At 46.4% G+C, this 22,638-nt stretch overlaps 1 protein-coding gene across 6 annotated transcripts in view; it reads left to right on the forward strand.

Moving 5' to 3' along the window:
- LOC140386853 (coronin-6-like) overlaps positions 1–22,638 on the forward strand; it is a 339,560-nt gene that overhangs the window by 288,457 nt on the left and 28,465 nt on the right. For 4 of the 6 annotated variants that reach the window (XM_072469624.1, XM_072469622.1, XM_072469626.1 and 1 more), the window contains 3 exons: positions 1,516–1,645; positions 12,211–12,392; positions 19,115–19,234. In XM_072469624.1, the coding sequence (XP_072325725.1) occupies positions 1,516–1,645; positions 12,211–12,392; positions 19,115–19,234 (432 nt within the window). The remainder of the gene's footprint in view (positions 1–1,515; positions 1,646–12,210; positions 12,393–19,114; positions 19,235–22,638) is intronic. The other 2 variants (XM_072469623.1, XM_072469625.1) reach the window with 1 other exon arrangement.

The raw sequence follows: 22,638 nt of genomic DNA on the forward strand, positions 1-22,638 counted from the left end.
ACGGGACACATGTCCCTGTGCTACTGAGATCAGGAGGCGGTGTTGCCTATTGAAAGTAGACAAAGGCTGAATAATGCAGATGACGGATGGATGGATACCCTGGAGATTTGTTTGAATACTTTTGGTGATCAGGGAATATATTAACAGAATCCTCCTCCGGGGATTATTAGACCTGAAATGAGTCAATGATAAGGTAGATGGTACTTGGATTGTAGAATGAATGGACTTACAGACAACGGGCTGGATTCTTCGGCTTCGCCCACCATAAGATCGCCACAGATGGGGCGGGGACCATATAAAGGTCCGTTGACCTTGGGTGGGAATTTCCGGTCACTAGGCAGGCGCAGCCAAAGAATCCCGCCCAGTGTAAAATAAGGATACAATACTTAAGGGGATGCAGGATCAGGGGGACCTAGATGTGTATGTGCTTAGATCATTAAAGGTAACAGCAGCGATGGAGAGAGCAGTTAGTAAAGCAGGCAGTATCCCGGGATTTATTAATAGGGCCATAGAGTACAAGAGCAAGGAGGTTATCCTGAACTTATACAAGACATTAGTTAGACCTCAGCTGGAGTATTGTATACAGTTCTGGACACCACACTATTGGAAGGATGTGAACACATTGGAGAGAGTACAGAATAGGTTTGCAGGAATGGTTCCAGGGATGAGAAACTTCAGTTATGAGGATAGATTGGAGATTTTGGGACTGTTCTCCTTGGAGAGAAGAAGGCTAAGAGGAGATTTGATGGAGGTGTTCAAAATCATGAGGGTTCTGGACAGAGTAGATAAAGAGAAACTGGTTCCACTTGTAAAAGGATCAAGAACGAGAGGGCAGAGATGTAAAGTGATTTGCAAAAGAAAAATGTTTTCACCCAGTGAGTGGTTCAGGCCTGGAATGCACTGCCTGGAAGTGTGGTGGAGGCAGGTTCAATGGACGCATTCAAGAGGGCATTAGATGATCATTTGAATAGAAACAATGGGCGGGATTCTCCGACCCCCCGCCGGGCCGGAGAATCGCCGGGGGGGGGGGCGGCGTGAATCCCAAGATTATTGAGTTAATTTGTACCAAATGATCATGTTTATTAAACTGACCTTGTGAAAGAACTTATGGCCCAGTGAGACTTCAGCAAACCAACTGTTGTTGGCTTGCAATACCTCGACTGTATTATCACCAGAAATGTTTCAAGTTGCGGATGATGTGCTTTCCAAATACAACCAAGAGAACAAATATTTGTGTAATTTTTCCTCAGGCAACTATTTTAAATGTTTTGATAAATTATTTCCCATCACTATGTCCTCTTGTTTAAAGTATGGTACAATTTTGGTCCATTGTCTGATATCAACAAAAAAAAAATCGTAAACTCTGAAATTATTTGATTATCTGGTTCGACGTGGACTGGACACTGAGATTAAGATTTGGTGTCCTTTATTTCAAGTTCGCCAGATTGCCCAGCTCATAAATTCTAGTCAGCTAACTATTTGTAACTAAGTCTTGTTTTGTTCGTCTTCTCCTAGGTTTGGCAGATCCCAGATCACGTAGCGCTCCGGTCTATAACAGACCCCATTGTTGTTTTGGAAGGACACTCGAAGAGGGTCGGAATTATTTCATGGCATCCGACTGCCCGGAATATTTTACTTAGTGCAGGTAATGTCATCACCATGTCCCACTTTGTTCAAGCTGTGACACATTGAAATGGCGCATGTAGCTCACACCGCCGGTCTTTCAATGAGGCGGAAGATGGTCATGAACCCTTTCCACCTGGCGCATGAAAAAATAAGTCTTTACATTATCTACGACATATGTTTGCACTTCTCTTCCCTCTAGCAGATTTAGGCAATAAAATGTTGAGAAATTGGCTACTTTAAGAAATTATGATAGGAGAGTGCATTTTCGCATAATTCATGTTTTTACCTAATATGCAGGAACTGCAGATTGCGACATACAGTTCACTGTGTAGGGGAGTAATGCTACTCCTAAATAAATATAATTCTCAGTGCAGTATTAACCATCAGATTTACCCTGCGCTCAAGGAGGGTGGGACGTGATGTTTCCAAACAAGAAGAAGGCAATTTACAATGAAGATCCTTTCAAGCTGCTACCCTGCGTCTCCTGTTGGCTAGTTGTACAATGGCAGGAAAGCTAACATCCCAGTATCCCAAGGCAGGATAGTGCACTGTGTCACTGGAGGCAATTTTAACCCAGCAAAATACAGGCAGATGTGGATCAGGCAGGATGTTCAAATGTTACCTGAAACCCTCACCAACCCATTTACTTCTGAGTGGGAGGAAAACACTGGGACCCCTGACCTCGGAGGAGGCAGTAGCAGCTGAGGTGGGGGAGGTCATAGTTTGAGGGTCATCGTTTGAGAATGGGGTGTTAGTCTTTTAGGACTGAGATGAGGGAGATATTTCTTCACCCAGAGAGTGGTGAATTTGTGGAACTCAGAGTGATTCACGCAGCTTTGACTGCAGATACAGGTCCCCGCACCTCCGGTTCCGAGCCCACGCATGCGCTCGGCGGCGGTATCCAGCGGCTGCGCCGTGCACCATGGCGGACTCGGACCGCAGACCCACACAAAGAAAACTAGGCCCCCCCCCCGATCGGAGATCCCTCCGGCCCGATCTCTCCCCCGGCTGCGCATACGCTCCACCCCCCGGTGCCAGATTCCCTCCCCCCCCACCAACTCCCTGCGGGGCTGCGGAGAATCCAGCCCAATGTCTCTAATTATCTACTCCAAGGGAACCCTCTTTATATAAACAAAATGCCATTAGCCCCAACTTTTACGATGTTTGAATGGCACCTCTGTATCCAAAAAGTCTGTTGCCTTTCAAACCAGGATTTTAAAAAACATGACTGCAGCATTCACACACTAACCCAGGGCTTTAACCATTACTGCACCTACTACATATAATATAATATATCTGAAATTCCTACAGTCATCACACATGGCTCTGGTGTCCTGGCTCGCCTGGTCTTGGTCCAAGTTGATGCACATGTGGGCCCTAGCAAAGAGTGCTTCTGTGACTTTCCTTGTGCCCTTGTGCGTGACTGACTAGGAGATGTTGCACAGGTCACCCTTACTGCCCTGATATGAGCCGTTGACATGGAGTTTCAGAGCGTAGTATCTTTCAGGGCTACAGAAAATTAGTGACCTCCCAGTCCATGTGGTGCCAGCTCTTACATCACCTGTCACAGATGGTCCACCATCCTCCGGGATAGATACAGTCTTTTCCAGCACTGGACATCTAACATTTGGAGGTAGGATGTTCTATGGTGGTATACCCGTGGCCGGTAGTTTCTCCTCTGAGGCTCCACCACCTGTGACCCTGCTCCCAGAAGGTCAACCAGCCCTTCCTTCCTCTCCTCTGAAGGGCACAGGTCCACCTGTAACGGCACATCGCAGTTGCTGCTGCCGCTCGATAGCTATCAAAAGAATTGTTCACTCGACTGGCTCCATGATTCCCTCAAATCAAAAACAGAAAGGAAGAGAACATCAAAGTGATCATTGAGGAGTTTTGTCAATCCCCTGACCTATCATCCCTCTCAGGATCTGGGACAGCCACCCATGTTCTCCCCCCTATGTGGAGCACCTTTCAAATGAGACTCACTCCCTCCCCTGTTGCACCAAAGTTGCCCTTCTCAACTCCACCTGAATGAAGCGCTTTGATCCTTGAGAGCCCCAAGAGCCCATGTACCCCCCATGAGTGAGAAGTGAGCACATTTGAGTGCATTCAATGGACCTCGTTCGAATCTGACAGGGGAACGAAACACTGCTCCCCGTCACCTCCTGAACAGGGTGACTGTTTTGTTCCCTCCATAACGCCTTGCATTGGGGGCCATATCTGTATTACTTCTCTGTCATGGAGTCTGAGTATGGGCCTTTGATTTCCATGCTTGGGGGCTATGCTTTTGAAGCGTTAACAATTGGGTGACAATCAGTGGCACACTCACGCATTTCAATGCTGAGTAAATTGGCACAATTGAATTGTCAAGAACGGTCATGGGGCTGATTAGGCAAATGACTTCCACTTGTGGCAGGTTAGGCACACCCAATGCATGTAAGACATGCAATTTGCAGTCCTTAGAGAGCTCTCATAAACTACGGATTAAATGAGCCTTCCAACTTGAACAGCCAGCCACTCATACACTAATCCCTGACAGCCTGTCTCCATAGTCAGAGACTTTGATCTTCCAGATATCTCATGCCCTCAGGCTTCACAGTGCTGCCTGAGTGTGGGATTCATTGACCCTTACTGCGCCTACTGCATATTGACTGTACTCACCCTCCCCATGTGTGAGGAATCACCCCTTGTCAGAGTGCCCAACTTTTGCCATTCAGCCTCGCATCTCATGGGACCTCACCCTAGAACCTCACAGTTGCCCCCTGTGCTGACCCTGTGGATTCACTTGCTCCCACCCACTTTCCAGATGTCACTCTGGAAGGACAACCCCTCAGTGGTGGGAGGGCAGTGGGAAGGACAATCTTTCAGCAAGCAGGACATGGGAAGCGCTGCCTGCAAACCAGCTGCCAGATCCCTTTAACTGAGAGGTTCACAGCCATGCAGAGCCAGTAAGCCCTGCAAGTGACCTCACCCCCCGTGATGCTGAGACTGAACCATCCCCCTGACCCTGAGTTGCATTTATCTGGCTCCCTTGTGACCTCTCCAATGCCCTCTCTGCAATTGGCACACTAGAGGGTGGTGGTGACCTGAATGCTCACCTCCGATATCCCCTTTGGAGGTGAGGTCACCAGGGGCGAGATTCTCCGACCCCCCGCCGGGTCGGAGAATCACTGGGGGCTGGCGTGAATCCCTCCCCCGCCAGTTGCCGAAGTCTCCGGCACCGGATATTCGGCGGGGGCGGGAATTGTGCCGCGCCGGTTGGCGGGCCCTCCCCCCGCTGAATTCTCCGGCTCGGATGGGCCGAAGTCCCGCCGCTAAAATGCCTGTCCCGCCGGCGTAAATTAAACCACCTACCTTACCGGCGGGACAAGGCGGCGCGGGCGGGCTCCGGGGTCCTGGGGGGGCGCGGGGCGATCTGGCCCCGGGGGGTGCCCCCACAGTGGCCTGGCCCGCGATCGGGGCCCACCGATCCGCGGGCGGGCCTGTGCCGTGGGGGCACTCTTTCCCTTCCGCCTCCGCCACGGTCTCCACCATGGCGGAGGCAGAAGAGACTCCCTCCAATGCGCATGCGCGGGAATGCCGTCAGCGGCCGCTGACGCTCCCGCGCATGCGCCGCCCGGAGATGTCATTTCCGCGCCAGCTGGCGGGGCACCAAAGGCCTTTCCCGCCAACTGGCGGGGCGGAAATTCATCCGGCGCCGACCTAGCTCCTCAAGGTTGGGGCTCGGCCCCCAAAGATGCGGAGGATTCCGCACCTTTGGGGCGGCGCGATGCCCGTCTGATTTGTGCCGTTTTGGGCGCCAGTCGGTGGACATCGCGCCGTTTCCGGAGAATTTCGCCCTAGGTTCCCGTTTTTATAGAGCCGTTGTAAATCGCACTGACGTGACATCACGTTGGCATCTGAAAAATATTCCGTGAGGGGGGATGTCCCGGCGGGAGGGTTCACCTAATGATATGCTAATGTATTTAAATGAGCGTCCTGACCTTCCATGACGGAATTCTCTTTAGGTCACCAGCGAGGTGACATGGACTGAAATTCTCCCCCACCTTGTCTGAATTCCTCTTTCTACTGGGAGTATCTTTCTTCCTCACACAGTGAGCTGTATATATCTATCTGCCATTCTCCTGTATTAATTGAAAACAAGAATTATGCAAAATGCACCCAGCTGTTATGATATTTTAAAGCAGGAAATTTCTCACCATTTTATTGTCTCCATCTCCTAGGGAAGGGGAAGAACAAAAATATTTGCCGTAGATAATTTCAAGGTTTTTTTTGTATGCCTTTTATTCTTTTATTAGTGGTCACCTTAGGTGAAATTTCTATTTCCTTTCTTACTTATCAACTCCCTGCACCACCATTCCACCACGCAAATGTTAATTCCAAGGAGATTGTGTGCCCGGTCGTTAACCAAGGACAGCAAAGTGGCTGATTGCAGTTGTCCAATTAAATGGGAGCATCACTGTGGAAGGTAAGTGTCATTGAGAGGACAGAAGAGTCATCAATTCAAATGTCTTCTGAGAAGATTTGTTTTGAATTAAGCAAACCTGATTAATTCGGGGACACTGTCATTTATCAGGATTTCCATTGCTCTGTGTTTTACCAGCGGCTGGTGTCTTTTCCTGTGGAAATATAATAAAAGCTCTCTTTAATACGTGCTGACCTGTATCAGCAGGTGGTTCCGTTGGACAGCTGAGGTACAGAGGATGCCAAGACACAGTTGCTTGAATTCACATTTACAAAGATCAGGTTGTAAATCCTTAGTGATCGGTGCTAGTTTAGAAGGACGTGGCATTGTCGCTGGTATATCCAGCCGCCAGTGCTGATATAGACCATCTCTGCCTCCAGTCAGGACTGCGACAGCACAAGTCCAATTCATGCCAAGCTGGCAAATGGAGCCACTAATCCGACTGAAGCTTTAGTCACTGTCTGAGGAAAAGTAACATGGCAGCTTTTCTATTACAACTCCAAGTAAGGTTAGATCCTAAAGCGATGCCATCAAGTCGAAGAGATCTGGTGATTTTCATTCATCGACAATTCTCCAGCAGTTAGGATTCTCTTTTCCTGCTGGCAACGTGCCCCCGCCCGTGGGTTTCCCTGCGGCGTGTGGTGGCTTCAATAGGGAAGCCCATTGATAAGCGGCGGGAAGAGAGAAACCCGCCGCCAGCGTACGGCGCTCCGCCAAGAAACATGAGGCTGGAGGACCCAAGAATCCAGCCCATCTCCTCGAGCCGATAAATAACTTGCAAGAGAAATTTAATAAATAGAGAGTATGGTGACCTCCAGGAGGAAGGGACAATGATATTTATTAGGCCACCCACTCAAAACGGCTCCATTTTGCAAATTAAAACTTAGAATTAAAGCTACAAAAAAGTACTGAAAGCTGTGTGCCAAATTTCGTAATACGTCAGCATCCACAGTTTTGTAGTCTTTCGAAGACCATGATGTGGAGATGCCGGCGTTGGACTGGGGTGAGCACAGTAAGAAGTCTTACAACACCAGGTTAAAGTCCAACAGGTGTGTTTCGATCTCACTAGCTTTCGGAGCGCTGCTCCTTCCTCAGGTGAATGAAGAGGTGAACCATCCCCCTGACCCTGTTGCGTCGGGTCGGCGCGGAGAAGGGAGCCACTGCGCATGCGCAGGTTGGCGCCAGTGCTACTGCGCATGCGTGGACCCCGCGGCACCCAGTTGACGCCGGGATCGGCAGCTGGAGCGGCGTGGGTCGCTTCAGTGCCGTGCTGGCCCCCTGTAGGGGCCTGAGTTGCTGATCGTGAAACCATGTTGATGCCGTCGGAAAACGCGGAGTTATGGGGAGATGAGGTCATTGCTAGGTGGAGCCAAGGAATGCAGAGAGACATTTTGAAAAGCTTCAGAGAGGGAGTTTGTGGAGAAGCTTTGGAGAGAGGAGGTTGAATTCTGATCTGCCTGACGCTGAGTCCACAATTCTCCCACAAAAAGATTGATTGAGATCTGTATGTTTATTTTCTTGTTGTCTAATGTGGAATTGAGAAGTAGTGTTTATGGGGTAATTATAAGCTGTTCTTTTTTGGCGTGAAGTCACATCCATTGACCATTACCCTTTGTTTCCAGTCACTGAGCCAATTTTGAATCCAACCTGGCACCTTTTCCTGTACCCCATGAGATCTCACCTTTCTGACCAGTCTGCCATGGGGGACCTTGTCAATTGCCTTACTGAAATTTGCTCTCATCAATCCTACTTTTTACTTCCTTAAAACAATTCTGACTACCCTTGATCAATCCGTGCCTTTCTAAGTGACAGTTTATCCTGTCTCTCAAAATTGTTTCCAATAATTTGCCCACCACTGAAGTCAGACTGACCAGCCTACAGTTTTCTGGCCTATCCCTTGCACCCTTTTTAACTAATGGTATTCGAGGACCTTCAATCCTCTGGTAAATCATCTGCATCTAGTGAAGATTGGAAAATGATCCTCAGAGCATCCACTATTTCCTCCCTGGCTTCTTTCAACAGCCTGGGATACAATCCATCTGGCCCTGGTAGTTTATCCATCTTCAACGATGCCAGTCCCTCCTGTACTTCCTCTCTCACTGCACTTATTGTATCTACTATTTCACACTACGCCTCTTTAATTAGAATGCCTGCATCATCCCTCTCCTTAGTGAAGACAGAGACAAAATACCCATTGAGAACACTGTCCATGTTTTCTGAATAAACCCACAAGTTACCATGTACATCTCTGAGCGGCCTTACCCTTCCCTTAGTTATTCTCTTGCTCTTAATGTACTGGTAAAACATCTTAGGATTTTCTTTGATATTACCTGCCAATATTTTTTATATACTCGCTTTGCTTTCCTGACTTCCATTTTTACTTCACCCCTGTACTGGCGATACTCCTCTAGGCTTTTGACAGAATTAAGTCTTTTGGGACTGTCTTAAGCTTCCCTTTTCTGCTTTGTCTGGGCCTGTATGCTTCTGGATAACCAGGGGGCTCTAGATTTGGCAGCACCATCCTTCTTCTTTGCCAGAAGTCTGAAGTAAGTGGCGGACACATTTCTGACAAATCCCTGATTTGAGTTGGACACAGTGTCCTTTCCATATCATCTTAAACAGCTCTGCTCTGCACAACCCATTACTGTTGACGCCTGCCAGTCCCACCTGTTAAATACAGCAGCTGGCATCCAAACAGAATGAGACAAGGAGCTGCATTTTTCTCCTCAGACAGCTGCTGGGTCACTTTAGACTGGTTCCCAATCCAAGAATAAATGTGCAGTGACAAACAATAAAAGTACCCATAGCTTTCCTCTGCCATTCAATTGTACATCTACAGCAGAATCACTCAGCTTCAGAACCAGAGATATGTTAAGTCTCGTTTTAACAATAAACTGGACAAAGTTGTCTGTGCAGAACAGATGTAGAAAAACCTATACATTAAAAACGAGTCTGTGTTAATATTGCTATGTATTTTGCTCTATTAAAACTATGTTCTTCTCCTCTACTCTTCTCGTGAATGGGGGAGGTGGTGGCTGTTGCTAACTTTCTCCTTGGTTCAATTGCCCTGTTTTATTACCTTTGCTCTCGAGTCGCCAGGTACCTTTATGATACCGCCACTAGGTTCAAGTCCGAGTAATGATCAATAACCCAATACACCGATTAGTAAGATTCAAATCAAAGCACATTTATTATACACAGTAATCGCTACTCATGCACAAATTCTACATCTAAGCTACTTCTACAACTAACAGGCCTATACTTAACTTCGGACTGGCCCACCAGGTCAGGGGAACAAATGGCCTTTCGTTCGGGTTCTGAGTCTGCGGGATTCGAAGTTGGTACGGATTGGTAGCTAGGAGCAGCTATCTCGTAGCGAGCGTTGAATTAAGACTTACCTCTGTCGGTCGTCACTGCACCGGTTACGGTCAATGTTGGTCCGTGTTGCTGGGTGACCCGGGCAGGACGCAGAGGTGAAGAAGACAGCGATTTGAACTTGGGGCTCAACTCTTATAGTCCCCAGGGGCTTCCCGCCTTTCGGGGCGGACCCTGTACCTGGTCCCAAGCGATTGGACTTTGTCCCAATCGCTTGGTTCGATTTTCTCCAACACTGGAGCGGTTCCCTGATCGATGGGCGGTCTTGAGGTGCTCGTTCACCTCCTTTGTGTTGGCTCCTGCTGGCACCGAGGAGTCTGGCTTTGCTTTGTGTGTCCAAAATGTTACTTATTGTTCCCGGGGATTGCTCATCAGTATGCAGATGGCTGCTACTTTGTTATGCTGATGGCCACTGGTATCGATGTTGTCTGGCTTTTGCAGAGGTAAATACACAGCAAACCTGCAGCTGCTGGGTTCTGTCTTGCTGGCTGACTTTCCCATCAGCCTTTGCCGTTCACCATTTTAAATCGGGAGTTGGCCAATTTAGGTGGCTACATGGCGCAGTGGTATTGTCACTGGATTAGTTAGCCAGCAGCCCAGAGAAATGCTCTGTAGACCCAGGTTCAAATCCCACCACTGCAGATGGTGAAATTGAATTCAATACAAATCTGGAATTAAAAGTCTAATGATGACCATGAAACCATTGACGATTGTCATAGAAACCCATCTAGTTCTCTCATGTCATTTAGGGAAGGGAATCGACCATCCTTGCCCGGTCTGTCCTACATGTGACTCCAGACCCACAGGAATGTGGTTGTCCCTTAATTTCCCCCTCAAAGGCAATTTGGGCAATAAATGCTGGCACAGCCTGCGATGCCTACATCTCATGAACAAGTTTAAAAAAAAGAATACTGACGGCCAGTACAGGCAAACAGCCATGGTTAGCCACACCAGCTCTGTCCGTCAGCTAGCAGTCAGTTGGTTGTAGAATTGGAATGTGACTGTTAATAGTATGTTAATTATATGGCGGGATGTACCGGCCACCCAACCACGTGTTATTCGGCAGCGGAGGCGCCTTGCCAGCGGGAACTACAGGTCCCGCCATTGTCAATGGGATTTCCCATTGACTGTATCCCTCGTCGCCGGGAAACCCATGCACCGGCATAGGACCAGAATTTCCCACTGACATGAACAGCCAATAAATCCTGCCTATTGTTAAGACACACTGCTGAAAGGCATTGCTTAATTAAGTCTGTCGAGAACTTATGAAGAGAGACTGCCGGAGCGCAGTGGGCGGTAGGTAAGGAGCAGAAATATGTAATGCTGCATTCTGTAATCGAGAAAGGTATTAGTGCCTCGTCCCATACTTCACCAACTGGATTAGGATTGAATTCACAGTCGGAATTGCAGTCCAGTGAGCAATTGCATTTTTCTGGGATTTGAAAGTGTCCCCTGTCCACTGCATGGGAATAATCAGTTGAATTGTGATTCAAAGAGAAATTTCAGCTGATTTCCCCTGTTTTCTGCCAACCAGTGGCACCTTGTCTCCATTAATTTTTGTTGACATGTTCAAATCGTAATCCGTAACCATGGCGCCATTAGCACCAAACTAGTTCTGATTTCTATAAAGGTCAAATTCAGACTTGCTGTTAACTCCATCTGCTCTGCGTGAATTGAGACACGTCTTTGTAAGGACGGAAAGATTCCATTGGATACCCTCACACGGCACACAAAAGCTTTCCAGCTTTTCGGTTTTCCTGATTTCATTAATATTCACAATGCACCGACATTTTATAAATCGCTCCTATACACCTCCAGGTTTCTTCATGCCCCATTCAAATTCAATCATCCTTTTTATAATCAAAGTATCATTGTCCATTGAGTGTTCTCATATCATGAATTCTCAACCTCTATCGCAACTGCCGCACTTCCCACTACTTCTCAAGGGTTTCTACTTCTCTTGCGCATTTTATTGCTATTCCACAGAAAATGCAGAGACCGTGCCAGTTCTTGCAGCTGGTAGCCAGGCTTTGACATGCTACTGGAATAAAGGGAATCAAGGGTGCAACCAGCGGTGCAGCCTCTTAAGACTCCTGCTTGCTGTGCAATTAATTCCTGCTGGAAGGTACATAAGTGTGAGTATGGGTAAGAAGGGGGTGGGGCTGAACTGCGATGCCTTCCGTGGTTCAATAGCTTGCCAGCCCTCACTCTCTAGACTCACAGCTGAAACACTGGTGGTGCCTGTTCAGCCCTGGCCTCAGCAATAAGTTCCCTCAAGAAACTGAGAGGAAAGGCTAAATAATATTGGCACACAGAGAAATTCTTGATTCCTTTGGAGATCAGTCCATCAGTCGCTAATGCTACGCGTGAGTGTGATGTTCTTTGCTTTCTGAATGAGGACGGCTCTGAAGTGTAGTGTCACACAAAGAACATCAAGCTAAGTTTTGAACAAAGTTCATTTATTTACATTACAACTAAATAGATTTGACTTGCTTGCTAAGATATAAAAGATTACAGATTCCCTAAAACGATGATTCTAATTACAGAGCTCCTGATAGCATGACGATTCTCTACCTCGCCTAACAACCTTCTCCCCGAATCAAGAGTATCATGTGATTCACATATATGCGCTTGATCACCATCTAGTGGTTGGATGCAGTTACAGTAAATTGTTAACGCTTTATTATTCGTACAATATACATATTGTCACAGTGACCTTTTGCAATATCTGGTTGTATCTTTTGCAGGCAGTGATAATATGATAATTATTTGGAATGTGGGGACAGGGGAACCCCTGATCACTCTGGACGACCTGCACAGTGACCTGATCTACAATGTTTGCTGGAACCGCAATGGCAGCCTCATCTGCACCACATGTAAGGACAAGAAAGTGCGCGTCATTGATCCAAGGGAGCAACGCATCATAGCTGTAAGGTTTTCCATTGGCTTGGGATGTGTTTTTGTGCTGCATGGAGTTTGAAGTTCCAGTATTTGATTGTGTCTAATGAGCCTTTACTCAAATACATGTTGAATTGCATCGTGAGTGTTCTATGAACTGCGGTGCCCTAATTGGAATGAACTTTGTCATTATGAAGCAGAAGGCCTGTGATGCCCTGATTAACACATGCTGAACAATCCCAAGTGTGCTTAGAGTTACACTAACAACAGGTTTAAGGTTATCTGTCGGAGCGGCCGTGTAGCTCACTTGTGCGCGCAGGAGGCTACCCATATTCGCACAGAAGGAACATGTGCACACCTTGCACTTCAAAAAAAATCTAAACAAGAGCTAAGAGAATAGTCATTCCCTGGTTCATTCCCCCCAGGGCAATGCCTTGACCAATCCGAGTCTGCCTGCCTGGTTTGAATTTGAACTAAACTGATCAGTTAACTGTTCCATGTTGCATTCTCCATGTCAATGCCCTCCACCAGTCAAAGACCACTTGCCAACCAATCAGCAGTCTCTCCTCATGCAGTATAAATTGCCGTTCCCCCCTTTACAGGTTGCTAATTTCTTGCAGGCTATCCTGATAAGTGCAGTACAAAATGCTTAGATGGCCTAGTATGTCTCTATTTCCAGCAGCACTAAAATAACACGAAATAACTATTTAAATACTCAAGTTCCGCACTATCAAGCGGCTAATTAAAAGATTGAACTGGCTGATAGTTCCAGTGGAGAATACCTCATCTCTAGGGAAACATTCAGTCGAAATGAATGCAAAGCAACTGGAAGGTGTGTCGGAGCGATGGGTTTAATTCCTTTCTGTCCTAAGTCCCGATTTGAAAGACAATGCTGTGGAACAGCAAGGATCAAGGGCCATGCAGCAGTCCACGGGCGATGCAGGATTGAGCCAGTTTAGAGCGACAATGTGAAACTAGGCGATCTCTCAGTCATCGGGCGGGATTTTCCACGCCACCCACCGCGGCGGGGGGCTGTCTCGCCATTGGCCGGCAGTGGGATCTTCCTGTCCAACGTTGAATGCACCCCTCACCGCTGCAAGACCTGCGCTGTCAACGGGGCTGGAAAATTCCACCCCACATATCCATTTAGTCCAGGAAACAGGTGAGGAGAACAGTGCACTGAGAAACCTGAACACCAGCTTTGTCCTGTAGAAACTGGTACTTTTCCCAATGTAATGAACTGAAAAATCCCTTTAATTTCAGCTGAAGTATCCCTGACAATAATGCGAACTGAAAGCACCCGGTTATTGTCCTTCATTGAGCCTTCTGTATCCGTGGCCATGATATTTTGTTTGGGGAAATAGAATAGTTCCTGGAGGTGCCCAGTCAAAAATGCTTTGAATTTTGGCGCCGTGTAGAGTAATATTTACACCACATTGACATTCCTCACAATTCAGCAATTTGGCAACGCTGGTGAGGCCATCATGGTAAGGTGGACCTCCTTTCATGGAGTTGCATATTGATGGCAGAATAAGTGGTGTAGATTTTAAACCTGCACTTTTAACAATAAGAGATTAATGGGTGGTGTGTTTGATTATTTTTACATTTCTAGTGGGGGAGGAGAAAGCCTGCACTATCGTAATGAGTTAACCTTGCTCTCGGGACATTCCAAAACACTTTACAAACAAGTTGTTCGTTTTGGAAGTTGATCAGTCGGCAAATATGACAGCTGATTTTCAGAAGAGCTTTGGTTGAGGTTGGAAATGATAAGCAAAGGAAGAGGATTCCATGTTACCCTTTGAACATACCGAGCATTCTGGGATTTATTAGGCCCAACTGGGTCAGGGCCTCAGTTGAACATCTCATCCAATAAATAGCACATTTGACAGGAGCAAGCTGACATTTGGGAGGGAAAAGACAGTTACATGACTGAGAAACCATGAAAAAAACCTTCATTCAAGGACCAGGCTCTTGGACAATATCAGATATTGGAGCTCCATTGAATGTAGGAGCTGCTAATATCAAAATATGGAATGTGCATGGGTGAATATTTACTGTTTTAGGGCGAATGCCCACATCTAACTTTGATACTCAGAGTTGAAAATATATTCCTTATAAATTTAGTTCAGATGCTGGTAGTTTTTTCCAGTGGGGACAGATTAATCTGATTATTAACATGGTTAATAACTTACCCAGTTTCTCTGGGCAGTGACATTGGGTTAGTGCGTCACACTCTCCTCTGATATTTCTTGTGAAATGGGAGATTTGTTTGCGTAGAATGCATTTGCAAGGCTGCCACACATTGTGACTGGAAATATTCTCACCACCCACCCCTTCTTAAATTTGGAATCTGCAGAGGGAAACAAAACTGCTTTTAGATATTTGCTGTTGATTCGCATATCGGTTTTCATTGTGATGGTGGGGAAATGCGGCGAGGCATGGGGCAAGGTTCTTGGCTGTGGATGGATAGGCATGGACTTTAACACATTTGTACATTTGCTGGGGAGTTTTGTATCCACACAGTTCGCAAGTCTAGTGATAGAACCTCACCTTCAGAGATGACGCTAGCTCTTCAGTCCTAAGCTCAACAGTGAAACTTAGTTCACTCTTACGCCTGCCAATGTTGTCAGTTCTGCAGAGTTTGTAACCAGAGAGGGCTGCACACTTGAAGTGAGATTGAAAATGAGATATATTCCTGGCATAGAGAGCTCCAGTTTAAGTTGTTGAGATGTCAATTGCATAGCTGCATTTTAGGGAAAGCTAGATAAGGAGATGAAGGAGAGCAGAATAGAAGGGTGTTGATAAGGCTTGCAGAGCATAAACACCCACATGGACAAGTTGGGCTGAATGGCCTATTTTTGAGCTGTAAACACATGCAAATTTAGTGGCGGAATTTTATGGCGGCAGGATTTTCTGGTCCAGCTGAAGTCAATACACGTTTGAATGGATCACCGCATTTTGCGATTCCGCCTTATGTTCATTTAATTCTTTAATGGGTTGTGGTTGCCACCGACAAGACCAGCATTTGTTGCCCGTCCCTATTTGCCCTCTAAGAAGACTGAGTGGCTTGCTACGTCACTTTGCTCTGTCCCAAAGCACGTTAGCGCTAATCAAGGAAATGTGGCAGCCAAATTATGCACAGCGAACTCCCACAGACATCAATATGACAATGACCAGGTAACCTGTGCGTACGATTTGAGGGATAAATATTGATCAGGACACTGAGGATAACTGGCCTACTTTTCCTTGAAATAGTTCCATGGAATCTTTCACGCTCTACCAGAGGGGGAGGACAGGGCCTCGATTTAACACCTCTACCAAAAGACGGCGCCTTTGAGAGTGCAGTAGTCCCTCAGTACTGCACTGGAGTGTCAGCCTTGATTTCTGTCCTGCAGTTAGACTCAGGGGCATGAACTGAACCATGGCTGATGCACATGAAAAAATATACAACTGCTATCCAAACAGTTCAAAGCACAGACAACAATCAATCTTTGTTGTTGGACTTAACGCATTGTATAGCTGTGCTGATGCTGACACAGGGAACAAATGGTACCAAATAATAGCGACAACGCCAGTTGGCTCACAGCTCAGCTGATTCCACGGTTGATCAATACATGGCAGTGTTCATTGCACTCCTCATAAAGACCTCGTAGCAAAGTTCTCTGAGTTGGATAGCCTGCCAATGTTGAGTACGCATGGAAAATTGCCATGAGCGCTGTTAATGTCCCATTAATTGTGACCACTACAGTGAAATAATTAAGCATTATTGTCGACTCACGTGCTGGGAGGTGCGTGATGGCAGCTTGCCCACAATTCTTCCTCTGGGTTCTGTACCTTCTTTGAAGATGCTGCTGTCTCGGTGCTGATGCCTAATGTTCCTTACCAAGGACACCCTTGCTCAAAGGATTGGTGTTTGTCCTTCACTACAGAACACAACTGGACGGTTCATTACCTTGGAGCAAAAACTGGATATAATGAGCTGATGCCCCATCAGCCAATTGCAGTACACTGCTGAGCGTAACGTCTGCAAACTCAGTTCAATGTACAGAGCATCCTTAGTGACAAAGCACAAAAGTCATAAACTAGTGAGTCTTACTCAGAATGAATGTGGTTCAGCAGCATTAATTTCCACCCAATTTTATCTGACCATTTTAGGGGCAGTTACAGAATAGTGATCAAAGCCTAATCAGGATTAGCCTAGAATGTGAAGGCCCTGCTTCTCTATTGCTAGGGATTATTAAAACAATATCTTGCCTACTATTGGCGCGTGTTCAGAAAAGCTTGTTTTTTTAAGTCGCTGAAATGCCTCCTGGCATTGACTGCTGGTGTAGATCAATGCTGCAGCATGAAATATTGTCTCATCGTTACTTTGTATTTTTGGCCAACCGTTCCTTAAGTGTCGCATTAAGCTTTCCCGTGATAAGTCAGCTGGGGATCTGAAATCACAGAGTCTACCTCAGGCTGCTCCTCAGGTTCGAAACCCGGCAAAAGTGTCCCTCAGAGCATGTCAATGCACATCAGCGTACACCTTTTAAATTTGTAAAGGTTGTGAACCTATTGCAATACGAGGCATCTTTTTCCAGCTTCCTTTGCTGATCTCGGGGACCATGCTGTGCAATTCACTGCAAATCCACAGACAATTCAATACATTTTTACGTAGTATTTTATGAGAACATTTCTGATTGCAGATTTCTTAGGTTCTACTTGCACAGGCATCAGAAGAACAGCAAAGAAAAGTAGCTACCATTCACAGGCACCATTTTCTAGTACTTAAACCAGATGACGCTTATTATTATTTTGCAGGTATGTTGTCCCCTTTTCCCCTGATTTTCTCCCCTTTCTATTGTAGGTAGGACGGGGGAAAATGGCCAGGCACTAACCTCTTCCACGTGACCGTCTACGAGTGAGCAGTTACCAGGAGCCACATGGCAGCCTGGTTGAAATCTCTCCATTCAATTTTGCCTGGCCTCGAGGGAGACATTATGTTGTGGGCATAGGTTGAGCCTGTGCCCTATCCTTGCTGGGTGTAATGCCCTGATATCCCAGCATCATACAGCCCTGCGCTCCACCCCAAGAAGTCGCTAATACTAAAGTCACATGTAAGGCCGACATACAGACAACGATGAAGTAACAATCCTTTACTTTGTCTTTTTTATTGACTTGAGAAATTATTTAAATGATGACTACATCATCGAGGGAACCGGTTTTAAGGGAGGTGCAGGGTGGAAATAGACAGAAAATGAACAAAGAGCAAAGAAAATTACAGCACAGGAACAGGCCCTTCGGCCCTCCCAGCCTGCGCCGATCCAGATCCTTTATCTAAACCTGTCTATTTTCCAAATATCTACTTTACTCTGTTCCCTGCCCGTTCATATATCTGTCTCGATGCATCTTAAATGATGCTCTCGTGCCTGCCTCTACCACCTCTGCTGGCAAAGCGTTCCAGGCACCCACCACCCTCTGCGTAAAAAACTTTCCACGCACATCTCCCTTAAACCTTCCCCCTCTCACCTTGAAATCGTGACCCCTTGTAATTGACACCCCCACTCTTGGAAAAAGCTTGTTGCTATCCACCCTGTCCATACCTCTCATAATTTTGTAGACCTCAATCAGGTCCCCCCCTCAACCTCCACCTTTCAAATGAAAACAATCCTAATCTACCCAACCTTTCTTCATAGCTAGCACCCTCCACACCAGGCAACATCCTGGTGAACCTCCTCTGCACCCTCTCTAAAGCATCCACATCCTTCTGGTAATGTGGCGACCAGAACTGCACGCAGTATTCCAAATGTGGCCTAACCAAAGTCCTATACAACTGTAACATGACCTGCCAACTCTTGTACTCAATACCCCGCCCGATGAAGGCAAGCATGCTGTATGCCTTCTTGACCACTCTATCGACCTGCGTTGCCACCTTCAGGGTACAATGGACCTGAACTCCCAGATCTCTCTGTACATCAATTTTCCCCAGGACTCTTCCAATGACCATATAGTCGCTCTTGAATTAGATCTTCCAAAATGCATCACCTTGCATTTGCCTGGATTGAACTTCATCTGCCATTTCTCTGCCCAACTCTCCAATCTATCTAGAGTTTGCTGTATTCTCTGACAGTCCTCCTCGCTATCTGCAACTCCACCAATCTTAGTATCATCTGCAAACTTGCTAATCAGACCACCTATACCTTCATCCAGATCATTTATGTATATCACATGACTCCAGAGTTAATTAGAATTCCTTGTGTAACTTGAACTGTGACAAATCTTTGTTGGATGGATGTGCTCCACTCTTTGTAAAGTTTAGTTCAACTGATCTGTTGCAGGATATTTTAACCAGACGACCAACACATCGGAATTTGAACAGTGTCCCAGTCTCTTAAGCCGAGGTAGCTTGGGCCAAGCCACTGGAGTCCGCCCCTTAAGGCAGAATACTGCGTGTAGAAAGTTGTCAACAGAGGTTTGAGTCCAGGGTTTAGATGAGGAGAGGCAAAGATCCAATTTGATTCCATCTTCAGCAGGTGACGGGGCTACCTCTGCATCATGTTGGAACCTTCTAGCTGGTGTTACAGGTCAATTGTGTTTGGTTTGCAAAAGGTAAATCTGGGCTGGGAGCGATGAAATGTTCTGTAAAATTGGTGCTTTCAGGGTTGACGGGATGCACGCGGCGTGCTTTGACTGCATGTTCCTTTTTTACCCTCCTGAATGCATTTTGCTTTTGTGTTCCTGTATTGCTGTCTACTAAACTAACCAAATAAGGAAAAGAACAAAGCGCACGAAGGCGCGCGCCCAATGAGGGCCGTCTTCATGTCCAACGGTAAAATCTTCACCACCGGATTCAGCAAAATGAGCGAACGGCAGCTGGCCCTTTGGGACCCGGTAGGAGGTGTTTCATCATCTGGTGGTGGGCGCGGTGGGGGTGCAATGTTGGTGGGAGAGGGGTGGCAGCCTGGTGCACAACACAAGCGAAGGACAGAACTAAACAAGCCAAAATTACCACTAAGCAAACGGAGAGAGCTGAATGTGATCAAACTCTCTGAATGGAATCGCTTGTGTGGTTTTAATTCCACTGCTGAGAATAAAGGTTGGAGATGACTGGTTTCATTTCATTTATTAATGAAACAAAATTAACATTTTGGTTACCAGTAGACCAATTGTGACTTTGGTTGGTTCAATTGTTCCCATTGTTGCCTTCCCTTGTCCACTCTTGTCCAGGGGTCACAGTCTGAGGATTCAGGTAAACCATTTCGAGCAGAGATAAGGAGACATTTCTCCACACGAAGAGTGGTGAGCCTGTGGAATTCATTACCACAGGAAATAGTTGATGCTAAAACTTTGAAAATATTCAGGAGGTGGCTGGATATAGCACTTGGGAAGAATGGGATCAAAGGCTGTGGGGAGAAAGCAGGATTAGGCTATTGAGTTGGATGATCAGCCATGATCGTGATGAATGGCGGAGCAGGCTCGAAGGGCCAAGAGGCCTCCTCCTGCTCCTATCTTCTATGTGTCTATATAAGACCTGGAACCATCGCAATTTGCAACACAGAAAGAGGCCAGCAGTCATTGTGGTAGACCATTCCTTGTTCCAGAAATTCTCCACAAAAATAAATTTCTCCCAACTTCTCTTCCTCGATTCTTAATGACTGAGTTTTAAATTGATGATCTCTTGTCATTGGCTCCTCAACCGGAGAAAATGGCCCCTTCATAATCACTCTACCGAAACAATTTCGGAATTTTAAAAGCCTCTTAAATTCCCCCTTCACCTCTGCTGCTGCAGTGGGGGATAGTCCCAATATGTCAAACCCTCCCTCATCACTTTTTTAATTCCACACCTGGCAACCGGCTGATGTAAGCAAGGCTGCTTATGTCCAAGCTCCAGGGACTGAAGTACATTGTTTCAACACTTGAACAATCATTGCTCCTAGTGCACACATGTCCATGGCAACAATCCCCATTTACAAAAATACTTGAAAGCCTTCACCATGCGGACAAAGCACAAATTGGCTGCACAAAACACATAAATGCATATATTTATATTCTTGAAAATTCAATTTAAAATAGGAGTTTTTTTTATCGTTCCAACCAATTTATACAGAGATGCAAGCCTGAGGCAAAGTACACCAGGCAGCCAACTGCCTACCATTGCGGTGCTTCTTCAGAAGACGTAGAGAATTTTGATCATTGAAGTTGTAGAGGACTGCAAAGAAAATCATCAAACGAAAACTCTGTGGAAAAACATAAAAGATGTTTTCAATGTTTAACGTGCTGATTGACTCCCACTTTATGTTCACCGCTCTCGAATTAATGAAGAAGGCAGCATATATGGGTGCCCTTTTTTCAATCTGGACTATGGACGTGGAGATTTATCCAGTCGGAATGGGTGTTGGGAATTCCGGTTTGCGCATTAATGGGAGGACAACATTAGGAAACTCTCCCTGTAAATTCTGGAGAGCTTCCTGTGGGAGCATTGGCAATTTAAGAACTGCGGTCTCCAGTGTTAAGAGCAAAGCTGATGTTAAACGCTAGGGTATTCTAAATCCCAGAAGGGAAGCTCGAAATGCTTGCTCTCAACTATATTTTGTAAGTTGGCATAATGTGGGGAAAAATGTGAAGCCCACTGAAGATATCCCAGACGTTTTTGTAATGATTTTACACAAAATAAATGTTCATTCAACAATAAAACACATAGAAAGAAAATCAACTGGAGATACACTTACCTACCTTCATGGCTATACACAGCGACTGGAATTCTCCATCTATTCACACCAGCAGGATTCTCCAGTCCCGCTGCAATGAATGGAGTTTTGGCTGAGCACTAAATTCTCCGTTCTCGCTCGCACCAGTGGTGGGGCGATCACGGAACTGAGAATCCCGGCCAGTATCTTTAAATTTACCCAGTTCTAAATCCCTTTATTTTCCTAACTTCAGAACTAAACCTCCCCAAACAATATCCCATAGATTTTAAAACTTTAGGCAAAATCCAGCAATAGTTACCACACCAGGCACTTGTATATGTCAGGACAGCTTCTGATTTAGGACAACCAATTGGTTTCTCAAAAGAGCTTTTCTCCAAGCACAGCTTGTTGGGAGTTGATACAGCTCCCATCTGTAGGCTATTGCCTTAAAAAGAGCTAGCTTATGGCAGCACGGTGGCGCAGTGGTTAGCCCTGCTGCCTCACGGCGCTTTGTTACCAGGTTCGATCCCGGCTCTGGGTCACTGTCTGTGTGGAGTTTGCACATTCTCCCCGTGTTTGCGTGGGTTTCGCCCCCACAACGCAAAGATGTGCAGGGTAGGTGGATTGGCCACGCTAAATTGGCCCTTAATTGGAAAGAATGAATTGGGTACTCTAAATTTTTTTTTAAAACCCAGCTAGCTTGCATAGGGTGAACTTGCCCCTGATGTACTTGTTTCCCTTTTGGTCTTCTCTTATCTGAACTAACCTGCTCAGAAGTAATTCTTAATTACCTTCATTTTGTGAGTTCATTCTTAGAATGTAATTGTGAAATTCACACCTCGTCATTTCCTTTGAACTTCTAACATCTTTAATTAAACCTTTGACATTCTATCCTCCATTGTCCATCCTCCATCAGCCATGATCGTAATGAATGGCGGAGTAGGCTCAAAGGGCCAATTGGCCTCCTCCTGCTCCTATTTTCTATATTTCTGTGTTACCACTTGCCCTAAATAGGCATCTATTTACAGTGTTGCAAGGCATATCAGCATATCAAAACATTTGTTCTATCAACCCAGCCTCTACTCTGCTACAGCTTCCATTTAAAACATGCAACCACCAGAACACGTTTTCAATTACTGGATTTCCTTGCTTTTCATTTTGTCGTGATTTCCTAACACCAGGATCTGGGTTATCTGAACACTGTTGCTGATTTCATCCAGCTCCTGCCGATTGTCTGAGGCTGAAACATATTGCTTGCCACCTTAGTGTTGTACTTGCCCCTGAGCTGAGGTTCTGACCACCTAACCGCACCATCATCGCTGGTCTCCCTTCCGTAACATCACCCAACTATTTTTGCCCACCCCTCAGCTCATCTGCTACTAAAACCCTGATCCATGCTTTTGACACAATGGGCGAGATTCTCCGACCCCCCGCCGGGTCGGAGAATCGCTGGGGGCTGGCGTGAATCCCGCCCCCGCCGGTTGCCGAATTCTCCGGCACCGGATATTCGGCGGGGGCGGGAATCGCGCCGCGCAAGTTGGCGGCCCCCCCCCCCCCCGCGATTCTCCGGCCCGGATGGGCCGAAGTCCCGCTGCTAGAATGCCTGTC

The sequence above is a fragment of the Scyliorhinus torazame genome, chromosome 12 (assembly GCF_047496885.1).
Source record: "Scyliorhinus torazame isolate Kashiwa2021f chromosome 12, sScyTor2.1, whole genome shotgun sequence".
NCBI lineage: Eukaryota > Metazoa > Chordata > Chondrichthyes > Carcharhiniformes > Scyliorhinidae > Scyliorhinus > Scyliorhinus torazame.